Source organism: Tiliqua scincoides, chromosome 2, assembly GCF_035046505.1.
Source record: "Tiliqua scincoides isolate rTilSci1 chromosome 2, rTilSci1.hap2, whole genome shotgun sequence".
Classification (NCBI taxonomy): Eukaryota; Metazoa; Chordata; class Lepidosauria; order Squamata; family Scincidae; genus Tiliqua; species Tiliqua scincoides.
The window spans coordinates 180,542,552-180,560,916 of record NC_089822.1 but is presented as its reverse complement, the minus strand read 5'-3'; the positions used below and the strand labels follow the sequence as shown (position 1 = coordinate 180,560,916).

Here is an 18,365-nt window from a genome sequence, read left to right as displayed (position 1 = left end):
GCAACTGGAGAAAAAAAAACATTTAAAATGAATGTGTTGCTTACTGCAACTGATGTCTCTAAAGCCACCATAACCAGGAAAGTAACTACTGTATAGCTGACTTCAGGTAAATGGTTGGTTCATATTAATTTTCTCTATGTGGCTGTAAACATTTGGAGAAAATATGGATCACTTATTTGTGCAACTGCTCCTCGACTTTTGATCCAAACACCCCAATTGGAAGATTAGCACTCCTGGCTAAAGCTGAGAGAGACAAAGTACAAGCACACTTGTAACATTATTGATTTTCCTCCTTCCACCCAAATAGTGCGGTGAAAACAATACAGAAGTGACTTCCTCTTTTAGGACCGTATTCATCTCTGAAATCAGCAGAGAATGTTCTTATAGCAATAATGCCTTTCCTCCATACTTGCAAGAAGACTGGTAGGGAAACATTTATATTGGCTGCTCCATAGTTACGGAATTTGATCCTGCTAATTTGATTGAAATTTGACCACAAAAGTCAAGCTGGTGACTTTTCTTGACCAAGTGCTGTAGGATGCTCCCGCGCTAGTGCAGCAATGCCAAAAAGGAGCAGGGGGAGGGGGAATTGGGAGGTTTTGTAGGGCAAAGGGAAATTATTTCTCTCCTGATCCATAATGGGTCTCCTCAGACCTATGCCAGCTCTGTAGCTGGTGGAAGTCTGAGGAGGAGTGGAAGTCTGAGGAAAAGGAAGTGGGGAAGGCTTGCAAAACCCATTGCCACCAGATCCACCACCTCCCACAGCCTCCCCACTCAGTTTCACCCTTGCCTTATCTGCTCCGGTGGGTGCGGCTTGATCCGGAGACAGCTGGGGAGTGCATCTTGCATGCTCTGTTGGCAGCCATTTTACAACAAGAGAAGGCTTTTCCGCTGTTGTCATGCCCTGCCTTTGACAGCCCAATCCATAATAGGGTTCGGGTGTTAGTCCCATTCTATACCTTTTTGAGGCTATTTATTCACTGAGCTTATCACATTATGTCTTAGGTGTCGTGTCCTGTCTAGAGTTCTTAGGATAGGCTGGGAGATAAAAATCAAAACCATACCTGTAATCTTGCACAATGTTCTTTGCTTTTTGTAATTGTTCATTGGATAACAATATATTCCTAGGATCGGTTACAGTGAAGAAATGGCTGGCTCGTCCAAGAAATGTACTTTGATCCCAGCGAGGCTCTTTGATATTAATGTTTAATGGTATGTCTGCTGACATTCTTTCCAGAAAACTAAATACAGACACAAAGACAGAAGTTAGTTTCATAGTTCTGTGCACCCCCCACTTTCTTGTACCCCTTTGAACTTCTGGTTTTCCATCAGAGATCTCTGAAGATCAAAAGCCTGATGTAGTGTCCTGCCTGAGACTACACTTCAAATCAGGTCATGCCCAAGAATACACTTCAAATTGCTTCTGCCATTAACTCACATGGTGGCATTAGGCAAGCCACTCCCTCTTAGCTTCCCAGCTGCAGTATAATTATATTATTCACAGTGCAGGGTTGTAGCAAGGGCAACCACCTTAAGCAACTTAAAGCACTATGAAACTATGGCCTTTCCGAGGGAAGCATTAATCAACCTCTCTGCCCATTCACCAAGTCACCTCAAGGAAAATTTCATCAGGAAACATGGGCATGTGGACCATCTCATACTATAATGAATCCTGACCATGTCCTCGGGCTGCAAGGCCTGAAAAGAATTCCAAACAACTGGACAAGCTATTGTTGTACAAAAGGTACATCAACAAAACCTGACAATCTATGCTACAGCAAACACAAGCAATTTTAGCCATGAAATACCTTGCAAATTAGGGCACTGAGGTGTCCTCCCCCCTGAGACCAGGTCACATACCACTTTGAACAGCTCCTCTGGACAACTCTCCAAGGATGCAGTGGTGGCAAGGAAGTACAGCTTCTTTGTTACCATCATTGCCATGGGGTAGTCCCTAAAATGGGCTCTAATCCTGTGTTCAGTTGGATTTGTTGCAAATCTTTCTCACTCGTTGTTTTGCTCAGGATGTCTGCACAGTTGCTTCACTGCCAATAATTCTCTGGTAAACTAGGGGGTTGATTTAGCTCTACTAAGTTAGGCAGAGAACACTCAGATGTGATAATATCAATGACCTTAGACCAGTGGTTCCCAAACTGATGGGTCATGACCCACTAGCCAGGGAAAGCCCTGTTGCTGTGCCCTTAAGGGGCGGGGAGGTGTAAAGGCAGTGACTCAATTGTCAGGATCATGCAGCTGCCGGGAACAATCAGTTTTTTTAAAAAAACTTACTACTGGTAGTGCCGGACTCCCAGAAGATTTGGGGAGTCGGTGGATGGCAACCTCTGTTATTAGACATTCATAAGCTTGGGGAGCCCTGCAGAAGCATCTGCAGGCTTCCTGCACCCCCACCCCCCCGGAAGCCAGCGCTGCAAGTGGTAAGTTCCTTAAAAAACCTTTTCTCCCCAGTAGCAGCGCGATCCTGGCGATAGTGTCACTGCTGTAGCCCCTCCTCCACATCAACTTTTGTGGTTCCCTACTTCCCTATAGAAGTTTGGGAACCACTGCCCTAGTCATTTCTCTATTCCAGAAACTGACCAGGGCCACAGTAAAATCCCCAGCCCCAGGAGCAGAAAAATCCCCCCAGAGCCATCAGAATCCATTAACCCTGGAGGGTGTGCCTTCCACACAGGTCCCCCATTCAACCGGGCCCTGTAACAGATATCTGTCATTACCCTATTCGACATCCTGCACTTGCCAAACTTTGAAGACATTGTAAAATAACATTAGGTACACATACACTCACTCGCTCAAACCATGACCTTTGAATTCTGAATCTGATTAAACACAGTGTATGTGGCAACATTAAGAACTTGGGCATTTGTTTTAAAAAGGAATGCTTTACTTTTCTGCAAACAAGATCCCTTTTGTAGTTGTTTAAACAAAATACTCTAATATTCCCCAGATTCTTGAAAGAGCTTGGAAATCTGGAGTGACAGCACAGGAAAGTACTTGTCAAACAGTGCAGTATTATTCAGGACATACCAGGGAAATGAGAAAGAAAAGCACTAATGAACAAAAGAAGTAGGCTGCAGAATCTCAGCGTCCGTAGTCTATATTTAATGCGCACCCACATATTTTGAATACGTTCAAAAAGTTGCTGAATAAACATTAAACAATGAATAAACATTGCAATGTTATGTTAATCAGTACTGCTTTAAAATTGAAAAAGCTAAACGGTAAGGACCGTAATACTCCAACCAGCTACATAGCTCTTGTTTATTGTAATAATTCCTTAACAACTCATTAACTGGAAGCTAAAATCAAAAACGATGCCAATTGCTGGCTGTTAATTGGGCCACCCTACCTCACACATCATACGAAGTCAACAGGAAAACTGCTTTTTAAAAGAAACAAACAAAAGCACTACAAAGGATTTAGATTCCCCCACAATAGGAATGTGCATACCGAGTGCCATTTTCCATTTAGGCACATGAATCATTTCTGCTGTAAAATGCTAGGGACATCTGTGCTTGGCATCCCCCAAGTTGTGGGCAGGGCTTCTGACAGAAAAATCCAGGGTTCACACCACCCAAAATATTCTCCCCCCAACATGCAACACTGGGGGCAATGACGTGGGCAGAAACTTCACTAGAATTGCAGGGAAAGCCCTTGGCAGCCCTGAATAGCTTCTCATCAGATCTCATTTTCTATTCACAGTAGTAGAAAGGTTTCTTGCAGCTCACATTAGAGTGATACAGTGCATATATTGACTTAAAAGGTTTCTTAAATAGATGGCCTCGGATGTTGCTTTTCCCCTGCTCATCTTCAAGATGCAGCTACAGTAGGGAGGAATAAAAATCAAAAGCATCTTTGTTTTTCAGATCTGTGTTGTCCTTCAGGAAACCACAGACTTTACAGGTTTCCCACAAGTCAAAACTTTAGGTGGCAAGGAGAGAAAAGTAACCATGGAAGCATCACAATATATAATCCGCAAGTTGTACTATGTATGATTATAAGGCATTTCATGAGGTTTAGTAAAAGAAAAAAGAAAAAGAAATTGCATTGCTTTGTATTGTTCCTCTGCTTCATGCAATAACTATACAATGGACTTTAATTTCATCACTGGATAGCTGAAGCAAATCTGACGATTGATAGTACGATTAGCCAACCCAGTAATAACAAACAAGATGTGCACCTTGAAAGCTTCACGTCTGCTAGACTCAGTGCAGGTTTTCAACCACTTTTCAACCACCACATCAAAATTCACAAAGATGTGTGCATAGCAAAATAAAAGCACAAGCTGTATCACAAAAATGTCACACATTAAAAGTATGAGCCCAACCATACCTAGGATTCTAAGAGGCATTTCCTTCAAACTGAAAAAATAGCTACCCCAGTAGCTCATCAGAAGACTGGGCTTCTGACACTTAAACATTACTAGTCAATGTCCATCTAGCTTTTCTGAAACCTCCAAATATATATATATATATATATATATATATATATATATATATATATTGCAGTCACTCTAGGCAGCATAGCTACATTGCCGAACTTCTTATATTTAGGTTTTACTAAGGTTTAATCTTTTTCACAGCTTTAAAAGCATAGCTTTCATCCTGTCTTTGGAGTGGGTGAACTACGATCTTCTTTGTTTCTTCACTGAAATGGTTCTTCCCATGCACTGCCCTTGGTTGGAATCCAAAGACCCCTGATTATGTATCTAAAACCTTCCTTCTGTATAAAGGACTTGGCAAACTTTTGTTTCTAGCAAAGCCCCTCCAATTGCACTGAATGCTGCTCTAGAAGATTTCTCAACACACATGACCCCATTAGGATCCCAGCTGCATTCTTGCTAAGACTGAAGAGAGGTACTGAAAACACCATCTATGTTCCATGTTTAGAAGAGGCAGGACATAGAGGTCTTTGGTGGCTGTCTTAGGATCCCAAAGTCTTTGTTGGGACTGTTGGCATTTCATGGAAGCCAGAGTTAAGCTTCTAGGATAGCTGTGTGTAAAATTCCCCAAGCTTTTGGAATGGAGCAGATTTCAAAAGAAGTTTCTTTGCCAATATGCAAAAGAGGTTCTTATAAAGATTTGGTGAATAAATACTTCCCGTCCAGAACGTTTAAAAATTTGTTTTAAAGATTAAATGTCTTACAGGCAGTACAAAACAGGTCAAAAAAATTATATAGTAAAAATGTAATCCAGTTTTGAAAAGGAAATACAAATCTTTAGCAAAGTTCATCTAAAGTATTTAGTACAAAGAGTACATTAGTTCTTAACATGAGTAAGAAGACTTTACCCTTTGTTTAAAGGTCAATAATGCTCCTGCAATAGAAGCTCAGCAGTAACCAAAAATTAATCTCAAATTGCAACACTTTCCTTTTTAAAAAATAAAATGTATAGGCTTTGCAATGTGGTGGAAAAGTTGTCATTTTTGTTTTGAATATACATCACTGTACTTTTGATGTGATCAGCAACAAGTATACACAAGAATAAACTCACTAAAATTGAACTGAACAATAATTCACATTCGCTTGAAATGGTTCCCTTTTAGTACATGACTAAAGTACATGACTAAGATCTGTCCCATTCATGGAGTTACAAAGAAGCCCTGGAGAAAACTTGAACTCCTTAATGTGCCTTGACAGTATGACCATATGGCAGTAGTTTTGAAACTTCCTTGGAGAGTTTGCACAGCTGTAAGTCCTTGCGGGGCGGAGGCAGTGGGGGGAAGGCCGCAATCTACAGGATTGCATTGCTCAGGAGGGCTGCAGGGACTGGGATGCACTCACCAGTCCCTGCAGCAGCCGTCCCGGGGTGGGGGGAGCCCTGCGCAAGCGCCTGCAGGGCTCTCCAGCTTGTTAGAAGTGAAAGTGGAGCGACTGCACTCCACTTCCGGTTTTGCAGAGGCTTTTGAGACAGGCTGCTGCAGGGACTGGTGAGTGCATCCCAGTCCCTGCAGCCCCGTAACTGACACGATCCTGGGGATCGCGTTGCTGCCTCTCTCTGCCTCCCCCCGCCCCTTATGGGGAAAGAGTTGCAACACCCCAGTCTGAAAACCACTGCCATATGGGGTTGTGGATCAGATGGCAAGGATGAACTTTTGTTCACCTGATGCATATAACCCCTTTGTCTTCACTGGGATTTATACACAAGACTGTGGGGAGAACAAGGTTCGGACTGAAGTCATTGACATTCTACCCATTGAAACTTCCAAATTCAGACTGCATGTTTATTCTGAAGGAAATCAGATTTCTATGTTTTGGATATACAGTGTATTTTGCTGCAAGCCTGAAATGAGTTTTGCTTATGAGTGTCCTACTATCAGAGGCAATGGCCCATAAAGCTTGGTACCCAATGACAATAAGCATTAGCATTTATATACCTATTTAGAGTTCCAAGTGCTTCATATACTTTATAGGATTATAGAGATTACTGAGATAAAACCAGTGTATCTCAGACTGAGTGGGCAGGAACAGAGCTGAGCTGAGAAACAGTGGCTTGTCTAAGGCCAAAAAAGCTTGCCTATTTTTCAAGAGTTTCTCCCAACTTGTAGTATTTTCAACTGCCCCTCAAAATTTCCAATTTCTGTGAGCTGAGGTTGCAAACCTCAGCTCACAGAGCTGAAAATACTTTTCACAACCCATGTAAGAGGCCCTCCATGGTCCCAAATCCAGCTACAAGTACAGTCTCATGGTTTAGCTGAAGTCTTACTCCAGCAGTTCCCAAACTTACCCCTGCCGCAGCACCTTTCATTCACATTGTCCTGTCATAGCAGAGTCACTGCACAAAATCTCCCATGATCTTGTGAGATTTCACACAATCTTGGTCTGATGAGCTGGGAAGAAGGGGCTGTGTGGCAGCCCTCCAGGTGAGCCACAGTGCACAGTTTGGAAACCACTGGCTTACACAAATATATAGCCGGTCTAAGCTTTAGCTCATTTGGTTTAGACAAACTTAGGGACTAAGGGCGCAATCCTAACCAACTTTCCAGCATCAAGGTAAAGGCAATGCAGCTCTGAGGTAAGGGAACAAACATTCCCTTACCTTGAGGAGGTCTCCATGATTGCCCCTAAACTGCGATGTAGCACATGTTCCACTGGCACAGCTCTGTCAGAGTTGGAAAGTTGGTTCGGATTTGGGCCTAAGTTACATCCTTGCTCCTATGGTTAGGAAGTTTCCCTAAGCCATATTCTGTGTGATACCTTGGGATCTGCACTGCAGCCTTACAAAAATAAATCAGTCTTTCAATATGAAGAGTTCCTCACCTCTTGATATTTATTCCTGAAATTACAAATGTTGGGAGGGGGGGTATATTTGAAATGGCATTTCCTGTACTACACGATTTCAACCATGATAATAATCCTTGGCATTGGTATAGGACAGTACTGTACTTCCCAAACTGTGCGCTGCGGTCTGTCCCTGGCAGTCCTTCCTCCCAGCCCTCTTAAGCACCACCATCTTGGCCAGCCAGGATCATGCGAGATCTTAGGGGGCTGTGGCATGGAACTGCCACAACAGGGCACTGTGACCAAGGTAATTTTGGGAATTGTTGGTACAGTGGCATTCCTGGAGGGTGTCTATGGGTACAAGTGACTCTGGGTAGTATGGCTGAGTGGTGCTTCTGCAAACCCAGCTGTGTCACCGTGAGGGCTGCCCATGCCTGCTGCCTCCTCTGGAGGCATTCTGAGGGCTGGAGAGGCCTTCTAAGGCCTCCAGAGGGCCTTTAAACATCACTTCTGGTTTTTGGCTAAAAACCAGAAGCGACATGTAAAGGTCCTCAGAAGACTTTGGGGTGGGGGGGCAGCACCTCCAGGTATGTGTCACCTGCCACTGCACTGGTGTACTTCACATGTATTACTTTTATGCAGTCCTTACAACAATAAATGTTGTCCTGAAAGGCAAGTCATATTGGGCAGGAGGTCTGGTCTAGAGGGTTGAGCCTCCATTTGCCTGAAGATAACATCCACAGGTCGCCTGTTCGAGGCCACCGGCACCGTGCGACCTTGGAGCAGCTGACAAGCTGAGCCGAGCTATTCCATCTGCTCTGAGCGTGGGAGGATGGAGGCCAGAATGTGCGACCAGATCAAGAAAGAAACTTCTGAATGTTGTGGTTTCTTGAAAGATAGAAACCTTCTGTCAAATTGTAAAAATCCCTATGGGGATTTAAATTGCCTGCCTATGTAAACCACCTTGAATAAAGTCTAAGGAAATCTGAGGACCAAGAAAGGCGGTATAGAAATACCTTTATTATTATTATTATTATTATTCCCATGCGCAATTGAGAAGCTGATGCTGAAAGTTAGGGGCTTGCCTAAGGTCACTTGGTGAGAATTCATGGCACAGGTGAGACCAGGGAAGTCCTGATTTGCAGCTCAGTCACTTCAGATCTGTGACAACAGCTTTCAATAAAGCTGTTCAACCACAATACTAAAGAGGTAGCTATGAACATAAAATATTAAATGATCATTTAATAACACAAATATCACCATTTAAAATACACAGGCTCCCCCAGTTATAGATATCTGAGTTATGGGCAGCCACGTAGGCGCTTTCACACAAGCACAGTACATCCTTTGCAGTGCTTTCACACAGGCTCAATAGCACACTGGGTCAGCAGTACATATAGGTCTCCAAAATGGAACCAGTAAGTATGTTGGGGACTTTGTGTAATGTAGTTTCAACCACAGTGACTAATTGACAGTACTGTGCTCCTGTCTTGTCCTGCAAATGCACTAGCTTCCTCTGAGGTAGTTTCAATGGAGAGAAACCAGGGACTGACACAGTGGTGGACCTAGCATTGAATGAACAGGGCAAATGTCCCCGGTGTGGAAGCCTCGCGCAACTTTAGGACCACACAGGAGTCTTCCTGATGTGATCAGAAGCACAGATTAAAGCAGGGGTGTCCAAACTTTTTGGCAGGAAGGCCACATCATCTCTCTGACACTCTGTCAGGCGCCACGGAAAAAAGAGTTAATTTACTTTTCAAATTTGAATAAATTTACATAAATGAATATATTAGAGATGGAACTTATATGAATGAATGAAGGTCTTGAAATAGTTCATGGATTGTAAAAGGCCTTGCACAAAGCAAGGCCAGCCTTTCCTTTACTGTCACTGCTGCATCACAGATGTGAAACAGCAAGCAGTGGAGGGAGCCCACATCCCACAGCTCTTATGAGAGGTTGAACAGCTGGCCATCACGCTGAGGAGCAGTTGCATTGGGCCAGCACAGGCTTCGGCAAGTCTCTGGAGGGCCAGAGCTCATTGGAGACTGGGGACTCTCAGAGGGCCGGACTGGGAGTCCTCGAGGGCCACAAGTGGCCCAGGGCTGGGGTTTGGGCACCTCTGGTTTAAAGCATCGGAGAAGCTTCAGGAGACTTCCCCGACACGTCCTGGAATTGTGCTCCATGAGCTCTGTGTGTTCCAGGTAAGTGGCGGTGTGGGCCAGAATCCTGCAGGGGGCACCATTGCAGACCATTGCCCCAGAGCTTGGGGCTGGGGAGGTCTGCTACTGGACTGACATGGCCTTGTTTGTGAGCCTGAACTTCAGAGCAGAAGCACAGCTACAGGAAAGACATGGGCAGGTTCTTGAAGCTCCTGTCCACTCAGCCCTTCTCCTTGCAGCTGAAAAGGCCTTGCACATAGCACAGCACAATACTGTACATGCCTACTTGGAAGCAAATCCCACTGTGTGTAATGGGACTTACCCTCAGGTAAGTATGTATAAGATTGTAGTCTTAGAATTGTAATTTCCTCTGGAAAATAATCCTAATAGTTGATGATGTTTTGGATTCTAAACATCCCAGTAAAATGGATGTTCACAGTACTGTATGCACTGAAGAACTGCCTGATACACCCTCACTTATATACAATTTTGGAACACCCAAAAGTTATTCTCTCTGGAAACCAGTAATGTGTGGTGTGGAGGTTGCAAGTGAGGCAGAACCACCCCCAAATCACCACAGCTGCCACACCTGCTTACACCCAAGGAGGCTCTCCTAACACCAGAGAAAGCAGGTGTAAGGAGAGTCTCCCCCCCCCTAAGCAGGCAGGGCAGCTGCAGTGCTTTTCCATGGACTATGATGGGGCAGTTCTGCCTCACCTGCCACCCCCTGCACCACACTTCCCTGCTGGAAACCACCTCATGCCAAGTATGTGCTATGTTAGGCATGACTTATATAAGTTTATATGCATATGCAAATTCTGGCTGTCATATTAAAATCATGGATCCTACTGCAGCACTTCCCATACAGAGCCTAGCTTTTCAATTAACTGGGTACAAGGTGAGCACAGCAATATCCCACCATGGAAAAATGACCTTTGACAAGATTCACTGGTGATTTATTATTTCCAGACACTCTAAATAAAGCTGCTCTAAGCATGATAAAAAGCAGTATACAAATATTCTCAATAATAAAAATAAATTTGCTGACACAGCAACAAAATTCTGGCATTATTACCAATAACCCTCATAAAGGGAATGCATTGCACTAATTACTTGAGTAAACCAGAAATAAGATTAAAGTGATGAATGTCCACAAAAAAAATTGCAAGCATACTCATGCAAAAATTGGGTTGAGTGCTGTAAACTATTCTGGCCACCCTGTCATAAAAAGATGCTCAGTAGTCCTGGAAGGGCTACACAGAATAGCCACAAAAATGACGAGTTTCATGCACCAGCTTCTACCTGCACAAGAGAGGTAGCTAAAGCCATCAAGATTCCTAGATTCTCTTCTCTATGTGAATTCTTGTGCTCCTAGTGAAACGCCATCTATGGCAGTTTGGAGATTCTGAAGTTGCCTTTCGGACTTCATTTGTGTCACGTAGCAAAACTGTCCCTTGGGTGCTCCCTGCCTGCAGCTCCAGTCTGAAAGAGTCAGCAGCACCGCGGATGGCTAGGAGATAGCAATGGTACCATACATCCATCAAATGTATTTGGGGGGGGGGGGGAGTAGTTGCCAAGAACCTTTTCCTTGAAACCAGCTTGTACTGGCATTTATCTGCAATGTGCACTTTCCCACAATGCACTAGGAGAAAACATATGCACCAGGGAAAAAAATTAGATGGGAAGGGGTTTTGAAACATCAACATTACAAGATACATGTGGGGGGGGGAAATAAGTGCGGGTTGTAACCTAGCAACAAGCTCCTGAATAGTGACTGACTGCTGAGGCAGCCTCCTCATCAGAGCAGCCATCTTTGGTGAGTAATTTAAAGGGAGATTTCATCATTCCAGGCTGAAGTCACTTCCAGATGTTCGAGATTTACAACAGCGACTGCCAGCACAGCAGCTTCCAGCCCTTCCAATGCTACACCAGTTCTTTGCAATGCCACATTGTATCTCCTCTATCAGCAACTACCTATTTTTGAAAGAGAGCAGTTACTTTATGGTTCTGGACTTCATTTGCTAAATGCAGGAAGTGAGGCTGCTGGAACAATTGTGTCCTCTCTCCCATCCTCACAATGTGTCAGCAAAACACACTGAGTTGTGACTCGGTATGTTTAAGAGGTGCATCTGAGGTCATACAAAATGGGGAAGAGGGGGAGGATGGGACCCAAAAGATGTGGGCCCTCTCTCCACCTGTCTGGTTATAGGTTGCTTTATGATCCCCCCCAATTTCCCCTCTGCTTGACTACAGGCGACCTTGAAACAGGTCAATCCATAGGAAAGGTGTATTTGGGGATACAGCACTCATCCCAGGGGCCATAAGCTGGAGCATGGGGCATAGGGCGCATACATGGTGCATGGAGCACGTGCATGGAGCGCATACATGGCACATACATTCCCAGGGCCTGGTGCTGGGACCCCAAAATATATGATTGGATTGTTTTATCTTTTGTGTATTCATCCCATACACCACCCCACTCCCACCCCCCACTTGATTCTGGAAGGAGGGAAGGTTGTTGTATGCGGAGCACAGGCACAGGGGAGAAGGTGCACCCCATGTCCCTGCGCTCTACAGAGGCCATGACCAACTGGGGGGCAGCTCCACTGGAGAGACACCGAAAGGCAGGCAGGCAGGCAGGAAGGCGCCCCTCTCGATCCTCCGCAGAGTTGTAGTGGGTGGGCACAGAGCGCCCCCTCCCCATGTTCCATGCACCCGCTTGTGGCAACGGGGGGGGAGGAAGAAGAGCCCCCCATTACAAAGCTGCCGCATGGAGGCAGACGTGGGATGGGGAGGGCAGAGAGAGACGCTTTGGGGTGCGGGGTACTCACAGCTGCCGCTGCCGGGCCACCACTCTGCTGCTTGCTGCTCCTCGCACGAAACACGCCGAGCCCGCCGGAAGAAATTCAGCAGCCAGCCAGCGAGGGCAGCGCGGGCAAAGCGAGGGGTGGGAGGGGCAGAAGCGCCCGGGCCGCCCCGCCCCGCCCCGCCCCGCGGAGGGAGCGGTGGGAAGAGAGAGGCAGGCGAGGGGCCCCCAGCTCAGAGTCCTGCCGCCCAGTGGAGCGCGCTCCGCTGATGGCCCTGGAAGGCTGGCGCTGGCGCGGGGGGAAAGGCTGTGTTGGCATCGCGCGGCGCCTTCCCGTGGCAGTCCCCGCTGAGTTCTGCTTGCGGAGGGAGAAAGCGCTCTGCACATGCTCAGGGGCGCTCTTGTCTTTCTTATTATTGGTTCATATGTTCATGCGTGGACACTGGCTCCTGGACACTGATGACATCGAACATAGAGAAGCAAGCCCTAGCATCGATTTTTTAAGAATAATCCTGTTGTTCTCCAGTTATCTTCCTTCCCACCTTCTTGACCTTAAAACCCATTTCTGCCCCGGCCCGCAGGTGTGCACATTTGCTCCATGTTGCGTATATGCAACGTTGGGCAGAAATGGCTTACAGCCCAATCCTATCCACACTTTCCTAGGAGTAAGCCCCATTGAATCTAATGGGACTTACTTCTGAATAGGCGTGCATAGGATTGGGCTCTTAGGCTGCAATCCTATCCACACTTTCCTGGGAGTAAGTCGCATTGACTATAAGGGGACTTACTTCTGAGTAGACATGCATAGGATTCGGCTCTCAAGCCTCCTGTTCACACATCGAATAGATTCGTGGTTTCATCTTATAGGGCTGTGGGATGTGGTGTGCCTTGGACATGATGTGCTTGCATTCATTGTACTTTGGTGTGCAGTTTTTTTAAAATCCCAGTCCCGCGCACCCAGATGCAGTTTCAGGCAAGGTCATTTTTTCACACACATTACCTGGGTGTGACCGTGGTTGATGCAGACTGAAAAGGATGAGAGGGCCATTTTAAAAGTGCTCTAGCCTGTGCAGAGTTCACATTTGGGACTTAGGAATTTATGTGCGTTTAGGTGGAGCCCTCTGCAGATGAAATGAGACAACCCTTGTACCAATTTCTGTTTCACATGGAGGACTAGGAGCCCCTTCTTGTTCAACTTTCTAGCACTGGTGCAGCCATAATACGGCCTTGAGGTAAGGGAACAAATGTTTCCATACCTGACAAGGCCTCTGTGACTGCCCCCACCACCACAGGATGCAGTGCATGCCCCATTGGCACAACTGCAGTGGCACTGGAAAATTGGATAGGATTGGGCCCTTAGGTCTCCAGACTAAAAGCTCCCTCATAAGGAAATGCGTAAATAAGAGTTAAATCTCAATTTCCTTAAATTTCCCCCCTATTGTATTAACAATTAATTTTCTATTGTTATATTGTATTTTTTATTCGATTCTATTGTGTGTGTGTGTATACATATACTTGACCAGGTACCCTTTTGTACACACCCTGTCTCATGGCCAGTGGCTTTATCACAAAGATGCACAACATTTGTTAGCAAAAACTTACACTGTAGCAGCCAAGAGGTACTGAAGATATAATACAAAACATGGGCAAACTATGAAAAATACACAACAGAGAAAAAGTAGCTTTTACAGCAGAAGAATTCTTATCTTTATTATCATTTTGAAAATTTGTTTTGAATAAGAATGTTCTTTTTGTGGAAAGGACTATTTCTGATAGATAACCCCTCCAGGATGAAGAATGCCAATTTTCATGACTTGGATGTAGCTTCTCCGAGATGGGTGCATTCTATGCATTAAAGTTTTCTATATTAATCTGAGTGCTGGGACTATGAAGCATAGTTTGGATATTTGTGGAACAACGTAATTCTGGAAATAATGATATCTGTATACAATTGAGTTTGGAACTTTATGCTGTACCCAGTCCTAAAGATGTGTAGTGCTGGTGCTAAGCTGTGCTGCCATTTGGGACATCTGCAACACCCTGCGTGGAGTCAGTGTTGGTGCTGGCCCAGCACCAGTTGGTGCTGAGCCCAGCGCTTCCTGGACACCTAGGTAAGATTTCTGGGCAGTGGCGAGGGATGTGGGGAGGCATTCCAGCGCAGAGGGAGGGTGGAGGAGGGCAGGCCAGGAGGAGGAACTGGGGTGGGAGGGGGTGGGACTAGCAGTGCTCTGCTCCGCCAGATTCTGAACTCTGTGTCGGGCCAGAAGGCTCGACATGGAGTCTCTCAAGTCTTTATTGGCAAAATAGCTGGCACAAACTTGAGAAGCCCTGTTGCGGGGCTTGAGGCTTTCCTTGGGGGAAGGAGACCTCCAAGGCCGCCACTGGATAGCCGCTTTGGCATTGCTGCACCTGGCAGAGCTACTGGCATTAGGATTGGGCTGCCAGCCAACTAGCCCCTTAGCAGTACTAATCTATTCATATACTGTACCTCTCTTTCCTCTGATGAAGTTCAAGATGGCTTATGCCAGAATAAATGTGTTGGTCTTTAAGATACTACAAGGCACTTCATTGTTGTAACTGTAACAAACCAACATGACTATCTCACTGGTAGAACCCTTTCTGTAAAATTCCCTTTTGTATAATCAAACAAGATGTTCCAAAAGCTTTTCAGCACTGCACATTTGAACACAGAACCTATTTTGAATCAACAGTCAAAACTCACCAGGTCTTAGTTCCAGAGCTTATTCTGTGAAATTTAGTATTAAGAGGAGAATGGTTTTGAGCAGAGTTATGTTCATTTCTAGGAATCTTGCAACTGAAACTCGGGAGGATGGTGTCCAGGCCAGTGGGCATCACTTCCAGCCAGTCCTATCACACCCTCATAAGAAAACCCTGCTGAATCAGGCCAAGGACCATCCACAGTGGCCCACCAATCGCCTTTGGGAAACCAAAAGCAGTACAGAATGGTGCACTTCTCTCCCACCATTGATTTCCTAAAACTAGGTTCAGAGATATACTGCCACTGGGTCCAGAATTCAGCCATCTTGAGTAGTAAACATTGATAGACTTCTTCCCTATGAATTTGTTCACTCGCTTTTAAAAACTCACCTAACCTAGTGATCATCACCACATCTTGTGGCAATTAATTACACAAACTATTTATGCATTGTGTGAAGAAGGACCTCCTTTTGTTTGTCCTAAACCTCCTATCAATCATTTTCCATTTCATTTTTCCTTTCTTGAAATTGCAGCATATGGGGGCCCCAATCAGTGCATGGAGAGCAGGCATTGAACCTCTTCCCCTCTGCTGTGGTCCCAACAAAAATGACCCCAGAAGCCATTATAAACTTCCAGAATGAAAGCTTCAATTAGCACCAGTGGTTAGAGGTGTTTATAGAATTTTAATTTTTTCAAAATTTCATTTATTCTAAGGGCACATTTTTATAAATTATAATTATAAATTACAGTTGATTTAAATGTGTACTAGGTAGGTGCTTTAGAGCCCAATCCTGAGCTCGACACGCCGGCTTAGTGCCGGAGCACACTGTCACAAATGTGCCGTAAGGCGAGCTCTAACGCATGGACTGCCGAGCAGTGGAGAGGAAAGTGGGGGTGATGAAGAGGCATTCCAGGGAGGGGGGAGGTGGGGGAGGGTGGGGGAAGGCATGCCGGGGGGAGGGAGCAGGGAGGGATGGAGGCGGAACCAGTGGAGCAACGCTCCCCCCGGATCCAGAGCCTTCGCGTTAGTCTTGGTGCCTGACACGAAGGCTCTTACCTTTGTGGGGCTACTCCCTTTACCCGGAGGAAGGGGACAAAAGTCCCCTTCTCCTGAGGTGCCATGGAAGTGTAGGATGCGGTAGGATGTAGGTGGCAGCCGTTTTTGGTGCCGCCGCAGCTGCGCACCACCTTTGCTCAGGATTGGGCTCTCAGGTGGTATAGTGTTAGCAGATGCAGCCACAGTCATTACCCATTACCCCCTAGCCAGCCCATTATTTATTTTCTAATTTTGTTCACAGATTTCCCAATTCATTTTTTTTTTTTGCAGATTTTTTTTCTTTTTTTACTTAAATGAGAAGTGCAGAAAGCTGTGTTAGGTGTTTTTTTTAATTTCATTATCATCGAAAAATCACACTTCTACCAATGGGGTGTATGGTAAATGTCCCACGAACCTTATAGAATTCTTTGAAAAGGTCAACAGGCATGTGGATGTGGGAGAACCCGTGGACATTATATATCTGGACTTTCAGAAGGCGTTTGACACAGTCCCTCACCAAAGGCTACTGAAAAAACTCCACAGTCAGGGAATTAGAGGACAGGTCCTCTCATGGATTGAGAACTGGTTGGAGGCCAGGAAGCAGAGAGTGGGTGTCAATGGGCAATTTTCACAATTAAGAGAGGTGAAAAGCGGTGTGCCCCAAGGATCTGTCCTGGGACCGGTGCTTTTCAACCTCTTCATAAATGACCTGGAGACAGGGTTGAGCAGTGAAGTGGCTAAGTTTGCAGACGACACCAAACTTTTCCGAGTGGTGAGGACCAGAAGTGATTGTGAGGAGCTCCAGAAGGATCTCTCCAGACTGGCAGAATGGGCAGCAAAATGGCAGATGCGCTTCAATGTCAGTAAGTGTAAAGTCATGCACATTGGGGCAAAAAATCAAAACTTTAGATATAGGCTGATGGGTTCTGAGCTGTCTGTGACAGATCAGGAGAGAGATCTTGGGGTGGTGGTGGACAGGTCGATGAAAGTATCGACCCAATGTGCGGCGGCAGTGAAGAAGGCCAATTCTATGCTTGGGATCATTAGGAAGGGTATTGAGAACAAAACGGTTAGTATTATAATGCCGTTGTACAAATCTATGGTAAGGCCACACCTGGAGTATTGTGTCCAGTTCTGGTCGCCGCATCTCAAAAAAGACATAGTGGAAATGGAAAAGGTGCAAAAGAGAGCGACTAAGATGATTACGGGGCTGGGGCACCTTCCTTATGAGGAAAGGCTACAGCGTTTGGGCCTCTTCAGCCTAGAAAAGAGATGCTTGAGGGGGGACATGATTGAGACATACAAAATTATGCAGGGGATGGACAGAGTGGACAGGGAGATGCTCTTTACACTCTCACATAACACCAGAACCAGGGGACATCCACTAAAATTAAGTGTTGGGCGGGTTAGGACAGACAAAAGAAAATATTTCTTTACTCAGCGTGTGGTCGGTCTGTGGAACTCCTTGCCACAGGATGTGGTGCTGACGTCTAGCCTAGACGCCTTTAAAAGGGGATTGGACAAGTTTCTGGAGGAAAAATCCATTATGGGGTACAAGCCATGATGTGTATGTGCAACCTCCTGATTGTAGAAATGGGTTATGTCAGAATGCCAGATGCAAGGGAGGGCACCAGGATGAGGTCTCTTGTTATCTGGTGTGCTCCGTGGGGCATTTGGTGGGCCGCTGTGAGATACAGGAAGCTGGGCTAGATGGGCCTATGGCCTGATCCAGTGGGCTGTTCTTATGTTCTTATGTTCTTTCATGCTGTGGTTCTGATTTTGATTAGCGCCCCCTGTGGCTTCTCTTTCAAAACAGAAAAAAGCGAGGATGCATTTAGTATCACCTCTGGTTTGAACCTCATTTACATTCCATCTATGCTTGTTGCACCTATCTTCCTTGCAATGGAAAGTAACTTTGCAGCCTGGTCATATGCATATTTACGCAAAAGTAAGTTCCACTGTGTTCGTCTAGTCTTTTTAGAATAAACAGATAATTTTAGTTTCCTTTCTACATGTGTTGGTTCCATCCCATCTCCAACAAACAAACAAGCAGAGTATGTAAGTAGGAGGAGAAATGCTGTTTCTCAGATCAAAGAATGACAGAGGGATCCTGCTTTACCAGACTGAAGATATTCCCAGAAATGTTGGCTCCACAGTTAATATGACTGGCCTCTAAGTGGCACTACAGGACTAGGTTTTCACACTAGTTATAGAAACTCAGCACAATAGCACAATAAGATGAACATTATTTTGCTCTTTTGGAAGCATCATTATGGAACAATGTTGAAGAAGTCATTGTTTTCCCTATTTCTTTGGAGAGCTTTTGTCCTGTTTGTTTGGAATCAGCAAGGTTTGGAAGGCGCATAGTCCTTTCATGGTTTCCATCCAGGGGAATAGAATGATCATAGTATG

The 18,365-nt window shown here is 45.3% G+C and overlaps 1 protein-coding gene across 5 annotated transcripts in view; it reads right to left on the bottom strand.

Annotated features, from left to right (window-relative positions):
* Nucleotides 1-12,275, bottom strand: part of SFXN1 (sideroflexin 1) — a 30,950-nt gene extending 18,675 nt beyond the window's left edge. For all 5 annotated transcript variants that reach the window (XR_010793762.1, XR_010793761.1, XR_010793763.1 and 2 more), the window contains exons 1-2: nucleotides 12,225-12,275; nucleotides 1,065-1,241 (exon numbers count right to left, since the gene is read on the bottom strand). Coding sequence is in view for 2 of the 5 variants with exons in the window: in XM_066614946.1 (XP_066471043.1) it covers nucleotides 1,065-1,228 (164 nt within the window). In the remaining 3 variants the exon portion in view is untranslated. The remainder of the gene's footprint in view (nucleotides 1-1,064; nucleotides 1,242-12,224) is intronic.
* Nucleotides 12,276-18,365: the final 6,090 nt, after the last annotated feature.